The 25,943-nt window shown below is 34.2% G+C and overlaps 1 protein-coding gene across 1 annotated transcript in view; it reads right to left on the reverse strand.

Moving 5' to 3' along the window:
• Nucleotides 1-25,943, reverse strand: part of LOC126191464 (myosin-VIIa-like) — a 389,317-nt gene that overhangs the window by 195,073 nt on the left and 168,301 nt on the right. Inside the window, exons 15-19 of the mRNA XM_049932341.1 lie at nt 23,943-24,117; nt 20,618-20,668; nt 14,941-15,051; nt 5,867-6,010; nt 5,495-5,683 (exon numbers count right to left, since the gene is read on the reverse strand). Coding sequence (XP_049788298.1) covers nt 5,495-5,683; nt 5,867-6,010; nt 14,941-15,051; nt 20,618-20,668; nt 23,943-24,117 — 670 coding nt within the window. The remainder of the gene's footprint in view (nt 1-5,494; nt 5,684-5,866; nt 6,011-14,940; nt 15,052-20,617; nt 20,669-23,942; nt 24,118-25,943) is intronic.

Below are 25,943 nucleotides of genomic sequence, written 5' to 3' on the forward strand. Positions count from 1 at the left end.
TGGGCTCTGTTCTTGGTCCTTTTTCTGCATTGTTGCAATTAATGATTTGCCATCTTATGTTGCGCCTGAGTCAGTTATCTGCTATGTCGATGATACAGCCTTAATCAGCACAAATCAAGATTTATCAAAGCTACACCAGAAATCATAGGACACTCTCACCTTAACACTAAACTGGTTCTCGGCTAACAAACTTCTATAGAATCCAGAAAAAACTCAGCATCAGGAGTTGGGACTGGCTAAAGAGGTAGAACGAAAATCCGTAAAACTGTTTGGAATACACATTGATTCCAAACTTAATTAGCAACCTCATATCAACCAGGTCTGAAAAAAAGTTATCAAGGGTGTTCTATCTCATCTGGAAACTGTCTGATCTAGAGAGTAATAGATATCTCAGAACAGCTTACTTTGGACTTTTTCAGTCTCATATATCTTATGGGCTGTTACTATGGGGCCACTCATGTCATGTCAGTGGTGTACTACTGATGCAGAAAAAGGTGCTATGAATAATTTGCAAGGTTGGTCCAAGGGAACACTGCCATCCCTTATTCATCAAAATGAAAATAACTACTGTGATAAATCTTTATGTTTATGCATCACTGATATACACTAAGAACAGAACAAAATTAAACACCAGAGAAAGCATACACTTTCATGACACCTGAAACAAAGAGAGTATTGACATTCCTAGACTTAGGCTGACAAAAAAAGGCAACTCTTACAAAGTGAACTGTTTGAAATTATTTAACAATTTACCACATACTGCACTTAATACACCTTTCAATAATTTTAAAAGTAAACTGCACAAATGGTTAATAGACAATCTATGCTACAGTCTTACAGAATTCTTGGATAATTGTAACATAGAAATTGAGTTGTATGAAGGTCCCCAAGGCCCTAATCTTGCCAGGCAAATAAATCCATGAATGAACAAATAGACTAATCTCCAATAGCTCAGGAAGTATCCTGTCAATAGATCCCTTCTTTTAACAAATTTGACTGTAACACGGTTTTGTCCACAGGTCGAATCAGCACCTGCCCATTAGTATTCTGATCTACCCAGTGAAATATGGCACTCATCTTATGCAACACCTTCTCATAATTAATTCTTTGTGTTAAATGCACCATGTTTTTTTATTCATTCATCTTGCACAAAGGTTTCTCATAATTAATTCTTAATGTAAAATGCACCACACTGTCTCTTTTGACATATGTGTGGCACCAAATATGCCATATATATTTAATTCCTGATCATAGACTGCACACACTCAATGTTCGCATCCTTATATTCAGTTCTTGGAAGTCCTTCTCCTTGACAATTTTCAAGGCAAATAAGGCTGCATTTAAATTCTGTTACCTGTTTCTCACCCACTGAGAATGAAGGCACAGACTCTTTACATACCTTCATCAAATTTGTATGAATTTTTGTTGGCAATAAAATATCCAAAAGAAAGAGTTTTATGACGGCATAGTATCCTTTTTTACCCATTTTAGTAAGACAAGCATTACAGAAATATTTTAAAAAGCTGCCCAATCAATATTATTCCGTATATAAATTTCACACTTGACCTTTTTGCTGAACACAGTGTAACAGCAACAATAACAACAAAATCATTGATTTCCATGTTATCTCTGTTTCAGGCCAAGAAATTGTCTCCCTGTCTTAACAAAGAAATGAAGAACCTGCTCAAATTAACAATGTAGCATAAATAGACATAGCTTGTCTCATATGAGGATTTCCTTGACATTTTCTTTGGTTAGCATAACTTCTAACTGAAAACAGCAGGACTGGTATTCAAATCATGCTGACCACAACCATGAGTCATGGTTTTATCACTTCACCCTCTCTAGGGAAAGGAAGATAATGAGTGTTAGAAGATTTCAACTTGATTTTGTGCCACATATCATAACAAAATACATATACATCCACAATGAAAATTCCTGGGTAGAATAATGTGTAAAATAATGGAACAGCAACTGCTCACCTTAGCTGACCAATGTGTGGTACATAGGAATACATACAAGAAAACAGTATTTACACCAACTTTCAGGCTCTAGCTCTAAAGCTAGTGCAAATACTGTTTCCTTTTGTGTGTTTCTACGCACCATGCATAAGTCAGCTATATGTAAATAGCTACCTTTCCTTTATTTTACATGAACTACATATACAGTGGATACTAAATACCTCTGAAAGACAATTAACAGACCGTTTAAAAAGTGGCTGCATACACCATGATCATATAATCCACATAGTAACAAGCTATTGTCCACTAATTTCTGATGGATTTACTGTTGTTTTCTCACTCTACTGTCACATATAACTAGCAGGAGAAAAAGCAGATGCCAGATTGAGATTAACTGGAAAAATTCTAAGGAAATATAATGCATCCACAAAGCCTTCAAACCTTCATTAGACTAATATGTGAATGTTGTTCATCAGTTAGGCATCTTGATCATTAGGATTCGATTAAATATGTATGAAAAAAAGACAACATATTTACATACAATATAGGCCTGAAAATATAAAATATGTAAAAAATATGGAGACTAAAAGCTACTATTATCCAATAAACCAGACTTTATTATACCGAAAACAAAAACAATTTTAAGCTTTTTCAGTCTCACTGGTATTATTCATACTGTTACAATACACAATTACATGTTTCTTTTTTTTTCTCAAAATTAAATCTAACTCTGTTTGAATGGAACAATGCTTTGTACTGACTGAAAGATCTTTCAACATTGCATGATGTGACTCAAGCGAACTTAAATTTACACAATTTTTCCACACAGCATACTGTTACTTTTTGTTAGCAAATTAAAACATTTGTTTTTCTCAATTTCATAGTTCAATTTTTGTTTTAACCACCCAGCAATGGGTCCTTCTGCTTTGCTAATTTTCATTTTTATGTCTTCGATAATCTTTACATTGCCTTTCAGTGCTACTGAAGGTTTTCCACTGCCTTAATCTGACATGACAAAAAACATTAATTGCTTTTGATGTACACTAAATCACTGTGCAGAGTATGATTTTCAAACAGTTCTTCTGCATTTAAAATACAAACAGACTCATCTTCAAATTGAAAAATAATTCTTTAAATGTCACTGAAATGCTCAACATAATATTCAACTGCTTCTAGCCATATACCCCAGTACTGGTTCTGGTGACAAAATAATATTGGGGTACAGCTCCTTAATTTTTGAGAGCCTACTGGGAGGCTTCAAAAATTTTTTTGATATTAAACTATCAACATTTTTGTGATTTATCCTTGTGCATTCAGCTAATCTATTAATCTGAGGTGCCAAGTATGTTACATGAATCATTTTAGGGTATAAAACATTCAGGTCTTCTGCAGTTTTAACCATATAAGGAGAAGCATCGGTAAATAACGACAAAACCTATTTGTCTTTGATGACATTAGGCCATAAAACAGTCATAGCATCATTAAAGGGCTTTGATGATGTTTGGTGGTTACATTTAGAAAGTTCTACACATGCCAACACAAAGGATTTACTCGATTTATCTTCAAACAGTCATCCAATGCACCACCCTTGGGTGACTGTAGTCTCATTGACTGTGCCCCACATATGACCATCCTGAATTACACCTCAAATCAACACCAAACAATCCTCATAAATGCAGTTGTCGTAGTTTTTTCTCTGTGCAGATTCATCACAGATATGTTTTCCTGAATGCTTCTCATGAAAGCTACTAAACACTGGGTTACTTAATTTCCATAAAGGGATGCCTGCACAAATCATAGCATAACACAAATCTTTCAAGAAGTTAGAACTTTGGAAGGCACTGGCTGTTACATCAGAAAAAGATTGTTGTTTGAATTCTTTCTTGTATTATTTACCTTATGTTTTGTGGTAGATATGTGTTGTGAGACTAGAAACCATTGATCAGTTGACATAGATTTTTCACAAGCATTACAAAATAGTAGTTTAGCTTCTGTACCCAAAACACTTGTTTGGGAAATCTTCAACATATTTTTGCAATTTATATATATAAATGTAGATGTGTAAATAACACAATGACACATAGCAACAAACCTCACTATTATCAGCAGTGAACGACACAGATGTGAAGTTCACTTGGCTAGCGCACTACTTCTGGAGTGCGTGTCAGATGTTGTGCATTGAACATAAAACTCCAGTACAACAAAGAGGAAATGTTTAAAGCTGCAGTGTTATTGTTGGCATCACTGACATGAACTGCCCACTTGATTGTAAGGCCTGATTGCTTTGCATTTCATGTGAAAGACAATCGAATGACAAAACAGAAAACATCAGGGAGTAGAAAGCATGTAACATATCTATGATGAAGACAACATATAAGGTATCACCTGTAAAACTTCTTAGTGAGCCCTTACAGCCTAGTTTCAACTGGTATACATTGAGGGTACCAACAAACAATGCCATAAAAAAATTGCTTTAGCTCCCTTAATTTAACATCCTATTCATTACTACAAACAAGTACCACATTTGATAATAGCACATTTATAAATGTGCTTTAATGAAAACTTGTAACTTTGGTGACACATTTTCACTACAAGAGATGACTGGCAGGGAAGGGCACGTTGACCGCAGTGGACAACATGTCAAAAACTGCTCCCCTCCCACCACTCCAAAAACATATTTTTAATATTTCACTCTCTAGAAGAATGTTTGCTTTCTTCCCTCTTCCCATAATCCCTGATAAGCAACATTATAAAAGGCTTGCAGGCTATCTGAAAGGCTAGTCTGCCTCAGATGGCGCAATTGGTGTTTTTGGCTCGTCCTTTTCCGAAGCCAGGAATCATGCTTTGGAGGGTCATTCAATGATTTTTTTAATGCTGTTAAGCTTTAAAAAGATTGGTTCTATATAAAATGGTGTTGAAAATAAGGATTTATGTAATTCTGATATAACAATATGGACTAAACTTTGAAATACAGAAACTGAACATTACATTTTCAAACTCCAAATGCCATGATTTATGTAAAAAACTACAAAAAGATTGAAAATTACTTAAAATGGAAATATGTATTTACATATTAATCTGGACCCTATTTATCCCATAGGATCAGTACAGAAGATTAAAAGAAGAGCAGTATATTTTGCTATGTGTTTGTGTAGTTAATGCGAGAGTGTACTGGAAATGCTCTACCAACTTCAGTGGTTAATGTTACAATATGGACATCACACATCACAAAGAGGCACACTATCAAAGTACAGGTAACATGTAATTTCCTTCCAGACATATCTCACATACAGACAATGATGGTAGAATCAGAGAAAAAATTTAAGCTTCTGCAAAGGATCAACAGCAGTCGTAAATGAAACTGGAGCAGGGAGAGAAGGGAATAGGAGTGAACATTTGATATGATTATGAGAGACAGTATACCCTCTACCAAATGCTGTACTGCGTCTTGTAGAATTATCATTTAAATGTTCTCCTACAGCTATAAAATCTTAATATTTGTAAACACTAAACAGGATTAGTCTTTCACTTACCAGTTCATCTGCCTCCACTGGAAGTTCCAGAAGTGAATGTTTTATGGGCCTCCTCGAATACTGATATGTTATGTTTCCTTGAAAATATGTAGCAGCAAATTTTCTGAAATTGTATTCAGACAAATCTTCTTTAGGACCCTCATCTGGCTGTAGTATGTCAACTTTCCCATCAATGTGTTTATCTGTAAGCTATGCACAAAAAATTAATAAACACTTAACAATCAGAAACTTATGTTCAGCATATTAGTTAATATCCACACCACACTTTTGTCATACTTCATAGAAGTATCATGAAGCTGTTATGTTTTCATTACTTATCTTCAGTGTACTATCTTCATCAAAGCATTAACATAAACAAAAAACAATTATTACCTCTTGGGTTTCTTGGTGGTCAAAGTCAAATAGCTCATCAACAATGCGACTGTATTCATTTGAGTCTTCATCAAACGCCTCAGGTTGAACTGCATGTCCATATTCTCTTGTTTGCATCTCTTCCAGGAATTCTGATAGTCGTTTCTGTTGAAATACATTAAAGCAATCAATATGTGCTACAGCAAATATTTAAAAAAATGAGGAAGAAGATTTTTCTGATTAAAAGATTTAAAATTTATGTTAGGTACTTATAGTTCATTGTGTATGACACAGAAAACATGAAAGAGGTTCTTAATGAAAGGAACTGCAGAGACTGAAATAGTCTCATTGATTATATATTTCAAAGTAAATTTTGACAATAGTAGGTATTTACTGTATATTACAGTAGTAGTAGACTGTGTAGCTCATATATTGTAGATAACAACTACATATACTGATAACTTACATTTTAACAGACCTCTGTTCTCTTTTGTTGTTCCATAAGGTAAGTAGGCAATGTTTGCATACATATTTACCAAAGACATAAGTTACAATGTCTATTTCCTATCCAACAACAGTTTAAGTTCACAAAGTGATATTCAATCATTTTATTTTATTTATTTATTTATTTATTTATTTATAACTGAAAAAAGAAAGATGCCTTCATAGACCACAGATCTCCTACTGAAAATTCCACAATTTATCAGTTATTTCAGGTGACAGCATGACTCCTGTTTTGCTTTAATCATTTATTTTTCACAAGGAAATAAAATTTAACATAGTTACACCTTCTGTTGAGTGTATTCATGATCAATATTATGGTACACACAAGATGAATAAATTCATCCTCACACATAATTCTAATTGCAATATTCTGAGGATTGGTTAGTTCCTATCTCAATATTGAGTTACCAGAAACTATTACTGTAAGGACACCAACAACAGAAAATAAGTAAAATATGCTGACTTCTTGGTATCTATGGCCCCCAAAGGTGGCAATTAATTTTAGCAAAAGTAACTGAATTTATTTATTTTAGAGGATACATAACAGTTCTTTTCCATTTCAAATTTTCACCAATACATACCAATAAATATATTACAGTTTCTGAAAAACATGTATATTTAAGAAAAAAGAACAAAAACAGTTACTAGCTTTCAAAAAACATCATACAGCATTTTCTCTTTTAACCCTTCTTCCTTTGACTTACAGTGATATGCCAATCATGTACAGACAGAAAAGTAGAAAATCTATATTAGAAGCATGTCTAGGACTTTTTGTTATTAATGTCTTTGACAATGGGTGCCACTTCTTCCTAAGTTACTTGAATTACTTATCAGAGGTTTCTGCACACTTTTCTTAAATATGGGGTAGATCAATCTGTTGATGCTCTCTTAAAACCAATAAAATAAGATTTATCTAATAGGAATCTCACAATCAAATGTCTTAAATAAATCATAGAAACTTTCATATCAAGTCTTTCATATCAACATTAGGGCAGACCATGTCTTAAGACATTAGGGATTGCTGCCTGGAGTACTCTTGTTTATGTGTACTGTTCGTGCTAACACTTTATTTGCAGCTTGCTCTCATATTTACACTCATTCAGTTAGTTTCACTTTTGAATATAAAGTGATTCAATATCCTCTTTTTATGAAACTATTAATCAAAGTTTGAATGTCATATGATACATACTTTCATTTTACTAACCACGTATAAGGGGCATTAAAACAAAACGAGCTGGAGGCATAATTACAGAAACCTGTATGTTAGAAGTATTGACCCTGACTGTTGAGACACTTTTCTGACTATGAGACAAGACGGTGAATGGCTGTCTCATAAAATTCCCTGTGCTGCAATGTTAACCAGTTCCGCACATACAGCTGGACATCGTCATACGAGGTGAAGGTTATGCTGACATTCTTTTACCAAGGTGGCCCGTTTCTGATTCCGTTCCTGCAGCTTGGGACAACAGTGAATGCTCAGACTAACTCACAAAACTTGACCACCCTTTGCCAAGTGATCAAATCAAAACAACCAGGCAGTCTCACCCATGGGGTCATTCCGTTCCACGACTATGCAAAGCCTCATACGGCCAACACAGTAATGGCACTCCTGCAGAAATTCAAATTTGAGGTTGTCAGCCATCTTCCATACAGTCCAGACCTCTCTCCCTGTGATTACATCATTTTTGGTCCCCTTAAAAAGTCTCTGAGGGGCAGACAATTCACCTCGGATGATGACGTTCAGCTGTATGTGCGGAACTGGTTAACATCGCAGCCCCGGGAATTTTATGAGACAGCCTTTCACCACCTTGTGTCACAGTGGAACAAGTGTCTCAACAGCCAGGGTCAATACTTCTAACATAAAGTTACTGGTTTCTGTAATAATGCCTCCAGCATGTTTCTTTTTGAACACCCATTATATGCTAACAGGTTAAATTCTTCATTGCTAGATTAACAAATTGAGATCACAAAACTAAAGAAACAAGTGACATAAAAATGAAATAGTATAAGGAGTATGTAAAGATTATTATATTGCAGTTGTGAAACATCATGTGCAGTTAGCAAAGCTCCCCAGATACTGTTTTAAAGAAAAGCAAATAATTGAACCTTCCTGGAAGAATAAAACTGCATGCCATTGAGCAGACGGTATTTATTTGCCAGGAAGTTTTTAAATAGCACACTTTCCTCTGCTGCATAAAAATTCATTCTGGGAGCAAATAATTATTTAGTGCAATGTATCTGTCCACAAAAGCTCTTCAATGTGTGAACTGGCACAATGTAACATGAGAGAAAGAAAAACCATCATGATTCATGTAGTAACTCTGTAGTCCTGCCCTAATGACTATATAAAATCAAGAGTTTCCTTGAAGCAGAACATCCTAGCAATAGAAATACTCATAGTTACTAGAATTCCTTTGTTTGCTTTATCAGGATTTCTAGTTTCAATTTACAGATGTCTGTGGCACCTGCAAAACTGAATATTTTTTCAAGGCTTCCTAGTTTGATACATACAAACATACGGAAGTTTATAGCTGCTGACAGAGTCAGAACTCTCTCAGGAATGGTATATTTATATTTACACTATCTTTTTAAGCTGTATACCTAGAAATTCTTTGAGATAATGCTTATGATGCTATTATAACACAAAAGAATTTCTGGATCAATAAATATGCTAAGACTTTCAACACAGAAGATGTGTAGAGAAATACTGATTGCACATAGAGTGTATTAAGAGTCATTTCATATTTTTGTTTAACGGTTTGCTCTGTTTCGATATGTGTGGGACAAACTTATGTGGTCAGTTAAACTGGCAAATAACCATACCAATGTTACAGCTGTGCAATTTTAAATTTCAGACACTGGAATAAGCAGATGTAGCAACATAGATGAGAATGTATCATTGTTCATCTGAGAAATTTACAACTAAAATCTCAAATTTGTTTAGTTATTGTTATTCAAGAACTTTGTGTGAGACTACATTTTTTTTCCATTTCAGGTCTCATTCTGATGCTAACATATAAAGTGTAGTGCAGGTGAAGTTCATGGAGGTGGTACAAAACTGGTGAGTGGGAGGGGAGGGGTGTGATGTCAGGCAGAAAGTTACGTGCATTATTAATTGTATACTGTAAAAGGTGTGAAAAGCAGCTTGCTGCCTTTTGCTGTTAATTACCAGTTTGGTACTGAAATCTAAGGAAAGGTATACTAGTTACCAGCCCCCACCTACTTTTTTAAATTTGTACTTCACTGACTTGTTTCTGCAGATTACGTCTCAGGAATCTATGATATGAATAAATCTCTGTTATCTGCATGGCAAGCAGCAGCATTCATTGTAAAACTGCATCACAAGCAATAATCTACTATAAACAGAACTCTGGGTAAATATGCCAACCTAACCAAGTAAATATTTAACATCAATAGAAGATAAACAGTAACTACTTAGTATAACTGAGGAGGTTGCAGAAAGCATCAGCTTTCTTTCTAATTTACTTGATTGGGTGTAGATGGAAAAGGCATGAAGGGAATTAAAGAGGACAGCTCATTGTTAATACAGTGTACAGATAAAATTTTATCTGATTTGCTTGTCTGTTGGTAATATATACCTAGACTCTTTCTACATCCCTTGTTGATGGGATCCGTGTAACATGCTGAATGAATGAATACAATAATCTAGTCAATAATATGCTTTTATGTGAGGAAAAGTTCCACCTCAGCTGTATCTTGCTAATGCCGTTATTGTCTCAAATGACTAGTTTTGGTGGCACATTACCACATCCTCAGACCCCACTACTGCCAAAAGAGTATTAGATTTCCTTAGCACTTTTATTGTGAAGTCCTTGTTACTAGCACATGTGGGTTAGCTTTCCTCAGGAGTCTCTACTTGACACTGTGTTGTCTCCAATGCAATCAATGGAGTGTGATCAAAATTTGGAATGAGTGTTTTAGAAGAAGTTCAAGAAATCTACTATCTAGGAAGTATGGTTATACAGGAAGATCAAAGCAAGGACAATATCAAAAGCTTGACAGATGAAGAATATTCTTTCAGTAAAAGAGCTCAACGAGTGTCAGATACTGATGGGAAAAAAGGAAGAATTTCCTGAAAGAGCATGTCTAGAACACAGGATTGTACAGAAGTGAAATACTGATCATTGGTGATTCAGAAAGAAAGTGAAAGCATTTGGAAGTGGTGCTGTCATAGAATGCGAAAAATTATGTGGACAGATAAAGTGCAAAATGAAAAGTACAGAAGGCGCAGATCAGTGGAAAAACTGCTACAGCAACCATTATAGTTAACTTGGAGATGTAGTTAAACTGTGACATTGTCTTTTTCTGTCAAAATAACATTTCCAGTGCTTTTCATCTGACTTAAACTTGTATAATAAGAAACATAGTCAAACAAATGAAACTTCTTGTACATTGTTCAGCTGGTTACATCTCTGGATGGTTTCAGTCTCCTAGACTTCCATTCTATTGTTCACATACTGATACTGAGAGTGGTGTTTGCCTCAGTTATGAGTACACTGTACAAAAGGGTAATAGACAGAGGATTGCATGAAAAAAGGATTAAATAACTAATAAGACATTTATATAGTTTTTTTTATTTGATAAAATGTGTTCCATGCATCAATGAATATTTTTTTTTCAAGAAGCTCAGCTAGTTGCAAGTACAAACTTAGAAAAATGCTATGCTGATGAACATTATATATAACTTATACAGACGCTTTCAGCAGCATGAATTGAAGTCTACATACAATACTTGGAAGTAAAATTTAAGTTACAATGATTTTAAGCCACATCTTCTCCTTTTTTCTATATTTTTATTGAACTACAATGAAAAATACTGCTTCAATGTAGTGTTGATATTTATAGATAAATGATACTCAGATCTTAGATCTAAATAAATCGTACAAATGTATTATGCACTTGCATATTGTCTTATTTGCAACAAAATTTTAACTGGTGTAAATGAGTAAACAACATTTATATTATACTGACACATGAAAAAATGTCATAATTGTCCACACAATTAATAATAAAGCTGTTTACACAATCACAAACAAATGAATAACAAAACTTATCACAAACGGCACCATTAATGCTGAAAGGTGCCCTTGATTCTGATAAATTTGACAAATAACACAGACATATACATTACATGAATAGTCATTGAGTATAATGAGCAAAAATTTACACTTAAATATCCACATAAATCCATAACACATAAGATAAAGATGAGACATGAACTTCTTCAGTCAGCAAAACAGAAATAGAGTCCACCAACACACAACATGTAAATGTATTTTCAATGACCAAATAACATCAAGCAAGATCATAAAAAATGCATCTCCATTTTGCTATGTAGTATGTAGTAGTATGCCACATTCTACAAAATGAAGTACATAATATTGTTTGATATGTCTGCTCCAAGACAGTCATACTCTAAGAACTAAAACCTTTCAAGGCAAAGACTCCATACATCTTTAAAAAGAACTTTTACCCAATATCTGAGCTGTATTGCTTTACAAGTTGGTTTCTGTGTATAACATATTTTGTTTACAGCCAGCCTGTGGCACTCAAAGTGTGCTATAATTTATATACTCTTTACAGAGACAAATGTAGACTAGTAGACATGCTGTAATCAACTATTCACATGTATCTAGCAATATTTGCTTTACCATGGCAGAACCTATAATACTGCAAATCATAGTTAAGATCATATCAAGAAAATACAAGAAGGCTAAATTTGAATCTATCCAATAATATAACAACAGTGGTTGAGAGGAAGAAAGATTTCTACCAAAACATAATAATTTTCTGGCAACTAAATACACTGACCAGTCAAAATATGATTTAAAACAGAAGAATAACATAAAAGGTAGTAAACTGTCTTTGGAGAAAGTTCAGGTAAATAATGTGTTAACATTGGGTATATCAATGTGCAATGTATAATGGAAAGAAATCAATTAAACAAAGGAAGACACACAGAAATGACACAGGAGGAATGAGAACAGAGTCAAAGAAATTTGCAAAAAATCTTACAACCAAGAGACAAACACAGAAAATGAGCATTTAGGGGAGACATGCGATCTCATGTTGCTGTCCAGGGCAAGATCCTAGACGTGTTTTGGTAGCAAAATTTGAAATTTAATGCAGGACAAAAGCACAAAGTAAAGGTCCCAACACCATCATCTCTCCATTCTTTGCTGCCCAAATGATGGCAGTGAAAACTTCTTGCACCATCAGTGAACAAATGGGTTACTTTTGAGTCCAGCTGCACTTCAAAAGCATCTATTGACGACTTTGGCAGCAGAGATGCATAACAAACAAGTACTTAACAATACTTCCGTAATTTGATCATATTATAAGAATGGAAATTAAAAGATCTAGAAGAAAAAAGCACGCTTAATTTCATTCTTTAGAAATGCTGAAAAAAGGAGAGGTTAAATGCAATTCTCACTGTGAACATCAGCTAATGCCATAGTTAACAAAAACTATATTCATTCATTGCCAAAAACTTATTTACATATGAGGATGTAAATATTAGTAAAAAAAAGAATGAATAAAGTTGTAGAGTACTCTCAATAAATAGCAAGAAGACTACTGTTCTGAATAAAAACAAAAAATAAGAGAAACTGTCAAACTAAAGGCTGTTCTCAAGAATATTTATATGTAATATTGTTAAAATTTAAATCTAAGACTTTTAGAGTATGATACAGCTTTCTGAACCTTGGGAACGGGGCTTCAGACTGAAGTGCTGCAGTGACCAATTTGAAACAGAAAAGAGTTTTATTATGTGGATAAAAATAAGAATCTCTTTTCAAGTTCCAAAGGTAGATAAAAAAATATTTATGCAGAAGAAATGTCTGGAGGAGAAAAAGAAAAGAAATTTTAAAAGATGTGTTGAAATAAATTAAAAAACTGAGGAGAAAAGGTAACAGTGTTGCTAGCAAAGTTTTCAGTATTGTTTTTGTGCCTTTCAATGAATCAGTGCCTCTACTATTCAGTGAGTTGTTAGGTTTACTCATTAAACTATTTACATTCACCCAGGAATTTCTATTACCATAACTTTAAAGGAATCCTGAATCCAAATAAATTGCAAGATACAGATCTTTCTGTCAGCCTTTCAGTTTCTATACCTTAACTGCAAAATAATTCAATGTTCTGATAGTTATTGAATGCTTCTGATGACAAATGTAAAAAGGTTCACTGTTAGTGCAATTGTGGAGATAGAAAAAATAAAAATACAATCACAGCAACTGATCAGGTTCTGAACAAAATATTTATCTGCTGTGAATCACACAAGCTATCAGCATGCGGTATGAAAAATTCCTGGAGGGAAAGTGGCCACATACAGAGCTAAATAAAACACTAAACATCACAAAATAAAAACAGTGCTATGCTTGTCATATACTTAGAATATCTCCAAGGGACATAAAACAGAAAATAGCTTGTTTAAGCTACATATAAAATATTTTCATACATCTGAAAGATAACCCAAAGACATTCTTGCATGTTCAGTGACTGCTAAGTAGGAATGAGAGGAAACACATATAACACTCCAAAAAGCATTGTTAAGTAAGATAATCACAACTGCAGTGAAAACAAAAGTTGGCTGACATGACACATTTACTACACATATTTGGTTTGAGCCAGTAACTTCAAAGCACAGAAAACTGCAGCTAAGTACATATGGATGTACAAGCAGCTTACCACAAGTCATACTTACTGCTTCAATTAAGATTTATGAGAGGATTCAAACGTGCTAAATATTCTGTATAGATTTCCTCACCACTAAAATATGAAGTTTGAGTAAGTTACTCAAAAATGCTAAGCCAATGAGTTGGTTGTGAAATCAGATTTTTCGGGTAGGAAAATGTATTGCAGTAACTGCCTAGACTGCTGTTAACTCCTGACTTTCATTCACCTCTCTCTTAGCCTTGTTCTCAAACTTAATTTTTCCTTTTAATCTTAAATTCTGAAGAAAGAAGGAAGGAATAGTGCAGGAGAACAATAGTCAGTAATCAACTGCTGTCAACCTAATAGGGACACTCTGTCATCAAAACAATATCTTGAGTATACTTCGTAAATTTAATTTTTTATGTTTACACATTATAAAAACTATTGTATGTCAAGAAGAAACAGTTATGTAAAATAATCACTGTACTTACTATGAAGAACTGTCACTAACTTAGTACAATATGAATTACAATAAGAACGTGAAGTTTACATTCACAATTATAGATTTAAAAATGCTGTAAAGATTGAGGGAAGGTAAAATTACAAAACCATAGCTCATTATAAATGTTAGTTTATGGATATGTAACTACATAACTTGAGTAATAATTTAAATAAAATGCTTTTGGAATGGAAATCATAACTACAAAATAATCTCACTTCCACCAGGGAAAAAGATGTATGCCTAAAAGCAGGTAAATTGTAATAAACATATGCTTTAGGTAACTGTTGTGCAGCTCTAGCATAACAACATTATACACTGCAGATTGTTGAAGAGTCTTATTATAAATTTATAAATATTATTTGACACGCACACGAGGTAATGAGTAACGTGTCCTAACATGTTTAATATGTGGTACCTTATAGTTCTGTTCAGCAATGGCCTTGTAATTCTTTGTACCTGAATTCTTCAACTGCATTTCTTCTTTCTCTCTCAGAGTGTATAATTCTTGCTGTTTCTTCTTGAACAGCTACAAATGTAAGAAAAATAAACATTAAGATAAGTAAATAATCTTCCTACACTGGAAAATCCCATTATTTTTATGTGAAGTAATGGCAACATTAAACATAAAATTCTAAATCTTCACAATACTATTTGGATGACTATAAAGGAAGGAAGAAAGATTGGATTTTAGTATTCCATAAAAGTGAGGTCATTACAGATGAAGTGCAAGCTCAGATCAGAGAAGCTTGGAAAAGGAAGTTGGCCACCACACTATTTTAAAGGAAGCAATATGGTATTCACTTTAAGTGGTTTAGAAAAATCACAAGAAACTTTAAGCTGGATGACTGAATAGAGATTTGAGGCACAGTCATCTTGAATATGAGTCCACTGTCTCATCACCGTGCCCGCTAGCATATCAAGTAGAGGCATGTCATTACATGTCAATACCAAAAGTGATAATAGGATGAAAAGTACCAGAATACCAACACAATGAAAAGAAAACAAATATTTATTGCATGATAAAACAGCAATATGGCCAAAATAGATTAAAATTAAGTACAGAGAGGGGAATGGTTTTAGGATCTAATCTGAAAATATTAATTACTAAAATACAGCTTTGGAGTGGTAACAAGCTCAACAGATAAAATGAGGGATAAAAAGAAATGGGTTTGTGTGAGTGTGTAATAACTGATGTAAAGTAGTCATTGCACTCTGTGATTTCAAGCATCAATATGTAAATGTTTGAACACAAATGGAGAGTGGACTTCACATGTCAGTCACCAACAAGCGTCTGGCAACATGAATTAAATGCAAATTAAGACAACAAAAATTGTTGCAACATGGTTGTTTAGTCTCAATGGCTTTAAAAGTAGTTTTACTCCAAGGTTGTCAACCAGTGACCTAAACAATAAATTCTGATGCACATATAGACATACAGAACAATATTATATATAAGCTGACACAAAATTTGCAGGCATTTTTTCCAGGGACTATAAATAAACTTTAGATAAAACTTCAGATCAAGCCTTCATCTATTGTTATAAATGGGGCTGAAGAGTATGAGCCTACACCAACATACTGACACAAAAACTGAGTCAGAAGCTTTAAAATAGATATGACCTGTTCAGCTACCAGCGTACATTACTTGGAAATGGAACTGTTTCTCACATTCAGCAAGAATTCTTCCACTCTTAATGGAAAACGGTGTCCATGGAGACACTTTCAGAAGCTGACTGTGTAGCGATGTAATGTAAATGATTCAGAAGTCTATAATCTGTGCCCCTACACTGAACAAAGACTGCCAAACAAACCAGGAGCTGCAATATGAAATACTTCCATCAATTCCAAAACTATACTAATTAACTGTTTAGAACATTAGAGTATGAGTATGACCAAAAACATTGTGAAAAGAAGCAAAATAAGTAGTGCTGATCTATCTCCATCAAAGGCCAAGAACACTCCAAAAAATACAAAAATAAACATTCCATTTCCAGATTGCTTCAATTACATCAAAACACTATCTTTGACAACCTGCTTTAACTGTAAATTCCATGACATATGATGCAGCAGTTCAAGAACAGGCTGCTGGAAATAGAGAGCTAAAATAGTAAACATGTATGATGCCAACTCCAAAATCCTTGTCTGATACACCAACAAAAGTTGGAAATATGGCACAATTACACATTTTAATAACTTTATAATTAAAAATATTTCTGAATCTGATTGCATGTGTAACACATCTCCAAGCTATTCGTCAAAAGTCTTGTCTTGTATTACACATGTTAACTGTCCTACCATCACTTATTGGTAGATAACTTCATAACTAAAATGTTTTCTTAATCAGCTTCCATATGTAACATATCTCCATGCTATTCTTCAATACCCTTGTATTAATTTTATTTTACTGTGATTGTTAATTTAATTTAATCAGATATATAGTATAGGCACTGTTGTTTTAGGTTCAGTGTTAATGTTTTTTTCTGGTTTGTTCCTTAATATTTATTTAGTATTTAAAGTTTAACGGTTTTAAGTACATTACCACTGCACTGTCAAAGATGACATTTATTTTGTATTGATATCTCACTCTCGATGCATAGTAGCTTTTTCAGTGTTGTTCATGATTATTGTATCCTCATTGTGATGATAGTTAAAGTCTGATGATGGCCTTGTAAGCCAAAAACTGGTTACCCCTGTAAATCAGTACTCTAGAACATACACAGCACTGTACTTTTCATTTATAATCAGAATTCCACAATTTGTGATGGCTCGTTCATAAAAGAGAAAGAGACGGTGAAGCTACCTACCACAGTATCTGCAAAACAGACATCAGTGTCACAAAAACAAGAGGAAACAGAATACCAAACAAAGGACTATGTACAGCAGTTCTAGTGTATTACATGTCTTAATGAGTAGAACTTCCAAAGTCAATCATATCTACAATCAAGCGACTGAACATAACCCAAAAAGACATCAGTGTTGTTCTAGACGTAGATGAGGTAAACGAGTGCTGCAGTTTAACACTTACGTGAAATCTCAAATGAAGTGGAATAGAAATTAAACATGTTACTTAAGGTTTTAAAAAAATAAGTCAGGTGTAAAGATATGTCAATGCATTCAACCAATAGCAGCTAACTATGTTTACACACACCGTAAATGAGTTAGTGCAGTTGTAATGAATGTCTAGTATTTCACAATAAAATTAGTAAGGGCATTCAATCTCTTTAATTAGTTACTATATCTGCAATATACATACTAACTAGAAGCAAAAAATGTGTAGACAATTACTGTAGTTCATTTTCTACAAACATAACTTGGTAGAAGGTACTAGCTATTCTGTAATTTCCCATAGATGATTCAGTTATCTATAAATAAGTTTATTGTAAGACCAGTACTTAAACATACTCAAAAAATGTGTGTGAATTCCTAAGGGTCCAAATTGCTGAGGTCATCGATCACTAGACTTACCCACTGTTTAAATTAACTTATGCTAAGAACAACACACACACACCCATGCCTGCGGGAGGACTGAAACCTCCTGCAGGAAACATACTCAGCAATCTTGTTAAGGATTTGGGATGTTCACAACAGGCTCTAACAGTGAAAGTAACTAACTTAATAAAATTTTAAAAAAGTAAATGTATTCAACTACACAATAATTAATGAAATGCAAACAACTTAATTATTAAAAATGCCTTGTAGTAATAGTGCTTGTTTGTATGATATAAAACTGCTTCATAATCATAGTTGGGAATAATGGAAGTATGCTCGAATTTGTTACAATATACTGAGGAGCAATAGCTCAAGCACAAAAGAACTTTTCAATGAATGTTTCTGTGAACTAGACTGTAAAATTATTTGTGGCTCTGAGGGCCCTATCAAATTGCATTCAATGTTAACATAAAGAAAATGACAACACATATAATGTATAGTTGCGACATTGTCAGAGAGAAGCTGAACAATGTGAATTGGGGGATGCCTGAAGACATACAAATTATATTCCAAATTGTTATTTACAAAACCAGAAGAACTCATTTTTAGTGAGGAATACAGAAATAGTCTGCAGCCTAGAGTCTAATACCCATACCGAATCATGAAGGCAAGATCATATTAATTACAGTGTATGCAGAGGTCAATATGTAATCATTCTTGTGCACACATCATCCATAACAACACACACACAAATTATTGAACAGAAGTGAAACATTTGGAAGATTTCCTTTACAACATGTTTTATAGTGTTTTGAGTATTATAAGTAAAGTGCCTGAAACAAGATAAATAATTATAAGATGTAAGTAAGCAAGCTTCCAGTAATCAGTAAATAAGCAGTAAAATAAGTATTATGTATTTATATGCATGACTATATTGTTTTATTTTTATTAAATACTGAAGTTATATTTTAAAATATGGCCATATTTCAGTAATAGTGTTGTTTTGTTCACTTATATTGTACATAATTATAAGAAGCAGCATTATAAAAAGTCACGTAAAGCAACTGAACTGGCACATGTAATGTATACAAGTGGGATTTAATCTACCCATGTTAAAATAAAAGAGGTTTATAAGTCAACTTTGCTGCAGTTACTTCATGACAGTTTCTGTAGGCCTGACCAACAACCAGCTGCCTACCTGTATTGCTCACCACCACTAAGTTATGAGATGCTTGGACCTCCCAATTGCAGAGTGTACTGTCAGGTACAACATGTTCATTTTCAATGCCTGTTTCATAGTTGCTGCCATATGGATCCTCCCCACCCCCAGCCCCTTCTTCAGACACAATCTTACATGAATTATGCATCTGAAACATGTTCCTCTAACATATTCCTGAATTTTGCAATCCATTGGGACTTAATCCATGCTCCCTCTATCCACCACCTATCACTGCCTCTTCTCCACTGTCTTCTGTACCCCCCTTTTTCAACCTTCCTTTTGCCTTTCACATTAGCTGTACTTATATCCTAAACCCACTTTCCTGCACAGTATTTCAATGTATGCTAACAAACAAAATGCAGTTATACTGTAAGTACTTGAATGAGCTGTCACTGCCCAAATAATCCCTCATTCAAGATGACCTATATCTACTACTCAATACTTCCTTTATGAAGCCAGGTATGACTTTTCCTACATCCAAGCACAATAACAGCCACAATGGGCAGCCAGTGTAGAATAAATGTCTTTCTTCTACTATAGTTACAAGAACTACTATGAGGTAAAAACAGGTATAGAGGGGAGATACCTATTAATCTATGAGAGTCCTAACATATGATGAATGTAGCCACATTTATGGAAGTGAAAAGAGAAGGGAGACAATGTATATTAAGTTTTCATGTCTTCAATGAAATGAAGACAACCCTAGCAGCAATTAGAGGCACATGATGCAACCAAGTGTCAAATGTGGCTTACATCAGAACATATAAAGATGGATTACAGTACATCAAAGAAACGGTCATACCTCATTTGAAGATTAGTGTCATTTTCTGAGCTCTTGTGAATATCTATGTGACAGCCTTCAATCAAATCAACTGCAAGTAAGTGGTTGGCTTTCCTGATTTCCATTAGAAATAATGTGAAGAAAAGTGAAAATGCTAACAGTACTGCAAGTAAAGTGCACAATAAGGTCATACCAAGCTCTAAGAAGATTACAATGGACCTTTGCGATCTATTGGTACACATTCATTAAGTCAGCTTCTGCTAACATCCATTCTTACAAACAGTAATGAGTTTTTGCTTTTAATAACTCATTATGATATCATGACAGAAGAGTTATATAAAACCATATCATAGAAAGTCAAACACAGATAATAACCCGTCTTCTTCATACAACAAAAATAATCAACTTGTGGAATTTATATATTCATTTTTAATATTATAAAGGGCTCTAATAAATGAATGATAGCTGCCAGTGCAATTCTAGCATCAATAGCTTACCTTGAACATATACATTTAAAACAGAAGTTCTTGGAAATTATACATACAGATGAGACAAATCCTACATAAATTTTGTAATGTTATTGAAGCCAAATAAATACTTCTACAAAAACTAATCTTACTTAAAATAATTATTTTAGATTCAAGAGAAATGTTAGTTACTTACCTGAGATTTTTCCTTAAACATTTTGCGAGCAAGGTATCCTCGACATCTTGCCTGAAACAAATAAGAATTAATAAAACTGAAAACCATCTTTTGTACATATGAACCAAAGAATGGAAGTTGTTTGCACATTAGAGGATCAAATTCAGTTCTTCCATTTAGCTGTTATTGATGTATCTGCCAAAGACAGATCACTGTCTTGCTTCTCTCTCTCATTTCTGTTGTACATCTACAAGTATGTACAAAGGTTTGCAATCAGTCCATTCAAACTAAATGTTACGATATACTTCAAAAATTGATGTGAGTGCCAAGTTCACTCCTCAGTGTAAGTCTTTATTTTCAGAACATTAAACATATACAAAACTGACAAAACTCAATGCATAAGTTGCAAGTAGATAAACAGCATGCATTATGAGTCCTGTCAACACATCAAAAGAAACTTGGAATTTGATTAACACTTGTCACACCAGCTAGAAGTTATCACAACAGATACTCTTGTTTAAGAGTGGATATCAGCAAAAATACAAGATAAAATATGTCAGATACTAACAACGTGTAAAGTGCAGCTAATAGCATGTTTTCATAAGTGTACACTTGAGACTGTTGATATGGATTCATAAACAACAGATAGCATCATTTTTATTATTAGCATGTACTGCATAGTATAAAGTCAAAGCACAAACATTCTTTTCCTCATATCCCTCACCATCCTCTTTAATATGCATTTCATTCTGTTAAGCTATTACCATAGCAGGCAAATCAGTTCCATTGCCTACATTTTCATCCACATTTAAAATGCTGAATGAACTGCAAAAATACTTTTTTGCAGTAATCTGATATTTGTTTAATATCTCATGTGTCAGGTGGATAAGTCCTTTGCAGATTTGAATTTTGACGAATCACACATAAAGGAGATTCACACTTTTTGTTGTAAATAGCCACATCAACTGCCAGTAAAAATCTTTTGTCTGAAGGCTGCTTTATAAACCAGAAAATTCTGATCATAATAATTTAATAAATCATGCCTGCTAAATGTTTGTCTCTATGCCTGAATTATTTTATTATTTTAGTGTTTAAATGTGCAACCTATAAGAGTACCAAAATATAACAATGAAAATAAAAACTCTGGAATCTAAATCCCAACTATAATTATTTCTTTCAATGCCTTTTCTGCATTTCATGTCTCCCCTGATTCAATATTTAGTGATTTAAGTACACACTTAATATTAGATCAGCAACAGAGGTCAAAAGACACCTTTTAGTTCTTATTTCCACAATGACAAAATCAATTTTAAACATCTTTCCATCAACCATTTTGGTTTTTCCTCATTTCTTCTATGTTTGACAATAGTGTTCTGCAGTTCCTGAATGTTTACAATTTCATGAAAATTTCATGGAATACACCTTGAACAATGGGAGGGGTCAACTGACCCCTGGCATAACACCTTTATAGAATATTAGTGTTCTCAGGACTACTAAGGTATTTTCATTCCATTTTATTTTGGACAATAATCATTGCTTCAAATAATTTTGACATTTTATTAGAAAAGTTTCCAGGCTGGGCACTGTAACATAACTTTCCAGTCGTATTTCATGTGCTGTTCTTGTTGCTCACATCATCAGTGAGACAGGTGTTTTCAGTTATGTTGTGTCAGCATGGTCTTACTAGAAAAGAGGTACTGCATATTCTGGAGAACTTAAATATTGAATCAGAAGACAGGTTATCAGATTTGGATGGTGATTTTCTGCCAGAGACAATTGACGATGAAGTGAGGAGGTGTACTACATCAGTAGACAGCTCCCCATCTCAGTTCTTTCTGCAACTGTCCCAGCAGACAAATTGTGCAACGATGAAGATGATAGCTAGATATGGAACAGAATAGAAGGTTGATAATTTGGCATCACATAGACAAAGAGTTGCTTTGAACTCCTGACAGAAAAAGTATGATACCCTGTATATGCCAAGAGGCTGACTCCATCAGTACTTATTGACTTCACTTATCAGATACCTCATCTTTGATGAGAAGTCATCCCAAACTCAAAACATTTCTGCTGACAAGTTCATTCTTATTTCTGAAATATGGAACAAGTTCATGCAAAACTGCCCACACTTTTACTGCCCTAGTGACAATACCACTGTTGATGAACAGCTACTTCCAAGCAAAGTAAGGTGCAGGTTTACCCATTTTATGTCACACAAACCTGGCAAATATTGGCCCAAATTTTGAACAGCTGCAGACAGGGCATTGCAATGCCTTCCCATACCTGTGAAAGGAAAAAGTCCAAGCAGACAACCAGCCATCAGGAGAGTATGTCATTCCTTGCCTCATAGAGTCATATTTAAACCAAGGAAGGAAAATAACAGCAGATAACTTCTTAACATCCCTTTGGCTTACCAAGAAACTTTAACAGCAGAAAACTTCATTAGTGGGTAGAATGAATACGATTGTTTGAAATCTCCCCAAATGCGTAAGAAGAATAATTCTGGCTTACATTCCACCACCATCTGGACGAAGACTGATAAGCCACATAGCACCCTGACAGTGCACCAAAGGAAGAAGAATAAGACCATCAGTAATGTCAGCACATTAAAACCTGAAGTAGCAGTGAGTGAAGAAGGAAGAAACCTGAACTGTTACCTTTTACAATGTGACGAAGTATGGTGCAGTCATTGTAGATTAAATGATTCATTAATATTCAACTAATGTCACTTGCAGGAGATGAATGATGCATATCTTTTAAAAAATCCTAGACATGATTGAAATAAATGTGTGAATCATCTACAGTCAGATACCCAAAAATAATCTGAAGGGATCCATTAGATGAACTCACAAATGGGGAACAACAAAGAGTAAGACAGGAGCAAGAAAGTTAGGAGAAATAAAAAAATAAAAAAAACAAAAAACAAAAAAACATTTCAAATTGTTTGTGCAAAGAAAAAAGACCAGTGACAAATGAGAGAAATGCATAAATCTGTTTGCAGAAAAGTGTAAGAAAAATAACAATGTCCAGTTTAATTTCGGAGTTTTGAAACAAACAAGTGAAATAAATGAAGAAGTTAAGAACTTTAGAAGTATGTGACATTTCTGGGTAGATGAACGGAAAATATATAGGTTTAACTCTAATCATGTTGTGGATTGTAAATGCATATCTCAATTAGGTGTCAAATGACCCCTTCCTTCCATTCTAGGGATGTCACGTTTTCTATTGTTCTAATGTTAATGACGTAATAAAGTTAGTTTCACTGCCTTACATTACCTTACACCAGCTGAAATGCTACATAATTTCCAAAAGTGAAATAAAATATCAAATACTAATAGTCACTGACCTGTAATCTTGTAATATGTGTGCTAACTAATTTGAACTGATGCCTTAGTTGTCTGGAACGAATTAGTGCCTGTAATCTCAGGTATCCCTGTCTTATAGTCCTGTAGTGAATACGCGGTCCGCGTGCTCTCCAGTGCTTCTGGAATACAACTGCAGCCTTGCGTAATGCTAAGTACCTGGAATGAGGAAAACCACCATTTATTTAAGAAGAAAACAGAAAATAGTCCATTATTGTGAAAATAAACCAAAATAAAAATACAATACAGAAATACACTGCAGAAAAAAAATGACAGTACAAGAAGGTGTTGTGCAGCATAAATGAAACTGTGTATGTGTGTTTCTATATCAGAAAGATGATGTCTATTCAAATTTTGCGCCAGTTGCATAAGAGTGGCACTATTAGTGCCACTATGAGGATGAAAATCAGGTTTGTTTTAAATACATGCTGTAAAGGTCATGAGCATTAGTTATCTTTGAGATTGGATGTGGAGTTGATGTTAGCCAAGAATACCTTTAAGGTGACAAAGACAGAATTATCAACACCTCAATGAGTTTGAAAGAGGCATGTAATAAGACTACAAGAAGTTGAATGTTCCATGTGTGACATTACAGAAGGACTTGGCAGGAAAGTAGTTACTGTACATAGTTGCTAGCAGCGTTGGTCAAGAAATGTATGGTTGCAAGAAGTAAGGGCTGTAGATGGCCACGTGGCACTAGTGAGAGGGAATATCATTCAACTGGGAGGAGCACACCACAGAACTGCTGAAGCGTCTTAACAAATCTCTGTTTGCAATGCGAATTTTGTCAGACATAGGGGATATAAAAATGAAAAAGCTGGCATACTATGCTTACTTTCATTCCATAATGTCATATGGGATTATTTTTTGGGGTAATGCATCAAGCCAAGCTAAAGTTTTCCGGGCACAAAAACGTGCAGTAAGAATTATATGTGGTGTGAACTCAAGAACATCCTGCAGAAGCCTGTTTAGGGAACTAGGGATACTAACTACAGCTTCCCAATATATTTATTCCTTAATGAAATTTGTCATTAAAAATATATCACTTTTTCAAACCAACAGCTCAATTCATGGAATCAATACTAGAAATAAGAATAATCTTCACAAGGATTTAAAGTCACTTAGTCTTGTACAAAAAGGTGTGCATTATTCAGGAACACACATTTTCAATAACTTGCCAGCAGCCATAAGAAGCTTAACAACCAATGAAATTCAGTTTAAGAGAAGCCTAAAGGATTTTTTGGTGGCCAACTCCTTCTACTCCATTGATGAATTTCTTAGTAAAACCAACTGATTTCTATATAAGTACAACATAACTTCATAACTTTTGCACAATTTCAGTGCAGTAATGTGTTCACTGAAAATTTGTGTGTGTGTGTGTGTGTGTGTGTGTGTGTGTGTGTGTGTGTGTGTGTAAGAATAATCTAACTTCTGCACCATTTCAGTGCAGTAATGTGTTCATTGTAAATAAGTATTACAGTAGTTGTATTACATGTTTATTACCTTATAAATAAATAAAAAACTTTTTTATTTTAAATTCAGTGCATTAGTATTTGTAAAATGACTCTTAGTGTTCATTAAAAAATGACGATCATTCCACTTGGGACCTGTGGAATGGTACATTAGCTTATTTGTTTTAGTTGTAAATATTTGTCATGTATTGTTGTTTTTCTGACATGTTCCACATCCTGGAGGACCTCCTCACTACGGATCAATTGGAATGAAAGTAAATCTAATCTAATCTAATCTAATCTAATCATTGTGTTCGGCATGTGGCTCTGACACATTGTACTGCATCTGCAGCCATACTTATTTCAAGGACAGCTCCCTGCCAGATGGCCAATAGTGTGACTCCAAACCACCACCATTTGTAAGTTCATTGGTGTCAAGTGAGAGCTCATTGGAAGGGAGGGTGGAGCTCTGTTGCATTTTCTGATGAAAGCTGGTTCTGCCCCGGTGCCAGGGATGGCCACGTCTTGGTTAAG

Source organism: Schistocerca cancellata, chromosome 6 (assembly GCF_023864275.1).
Source record: "Schistocerca cancellata isolate TAMUIC-IGC-003103 chromosome 6, iqSchCanc2.1, whole genome shotgun sequence".
NCBI lineage: Eukaryota > Metazoa > Arthropoda > Insecta > Orthoptera > Acrididae > Schistocerca > Schistocerca cancellata.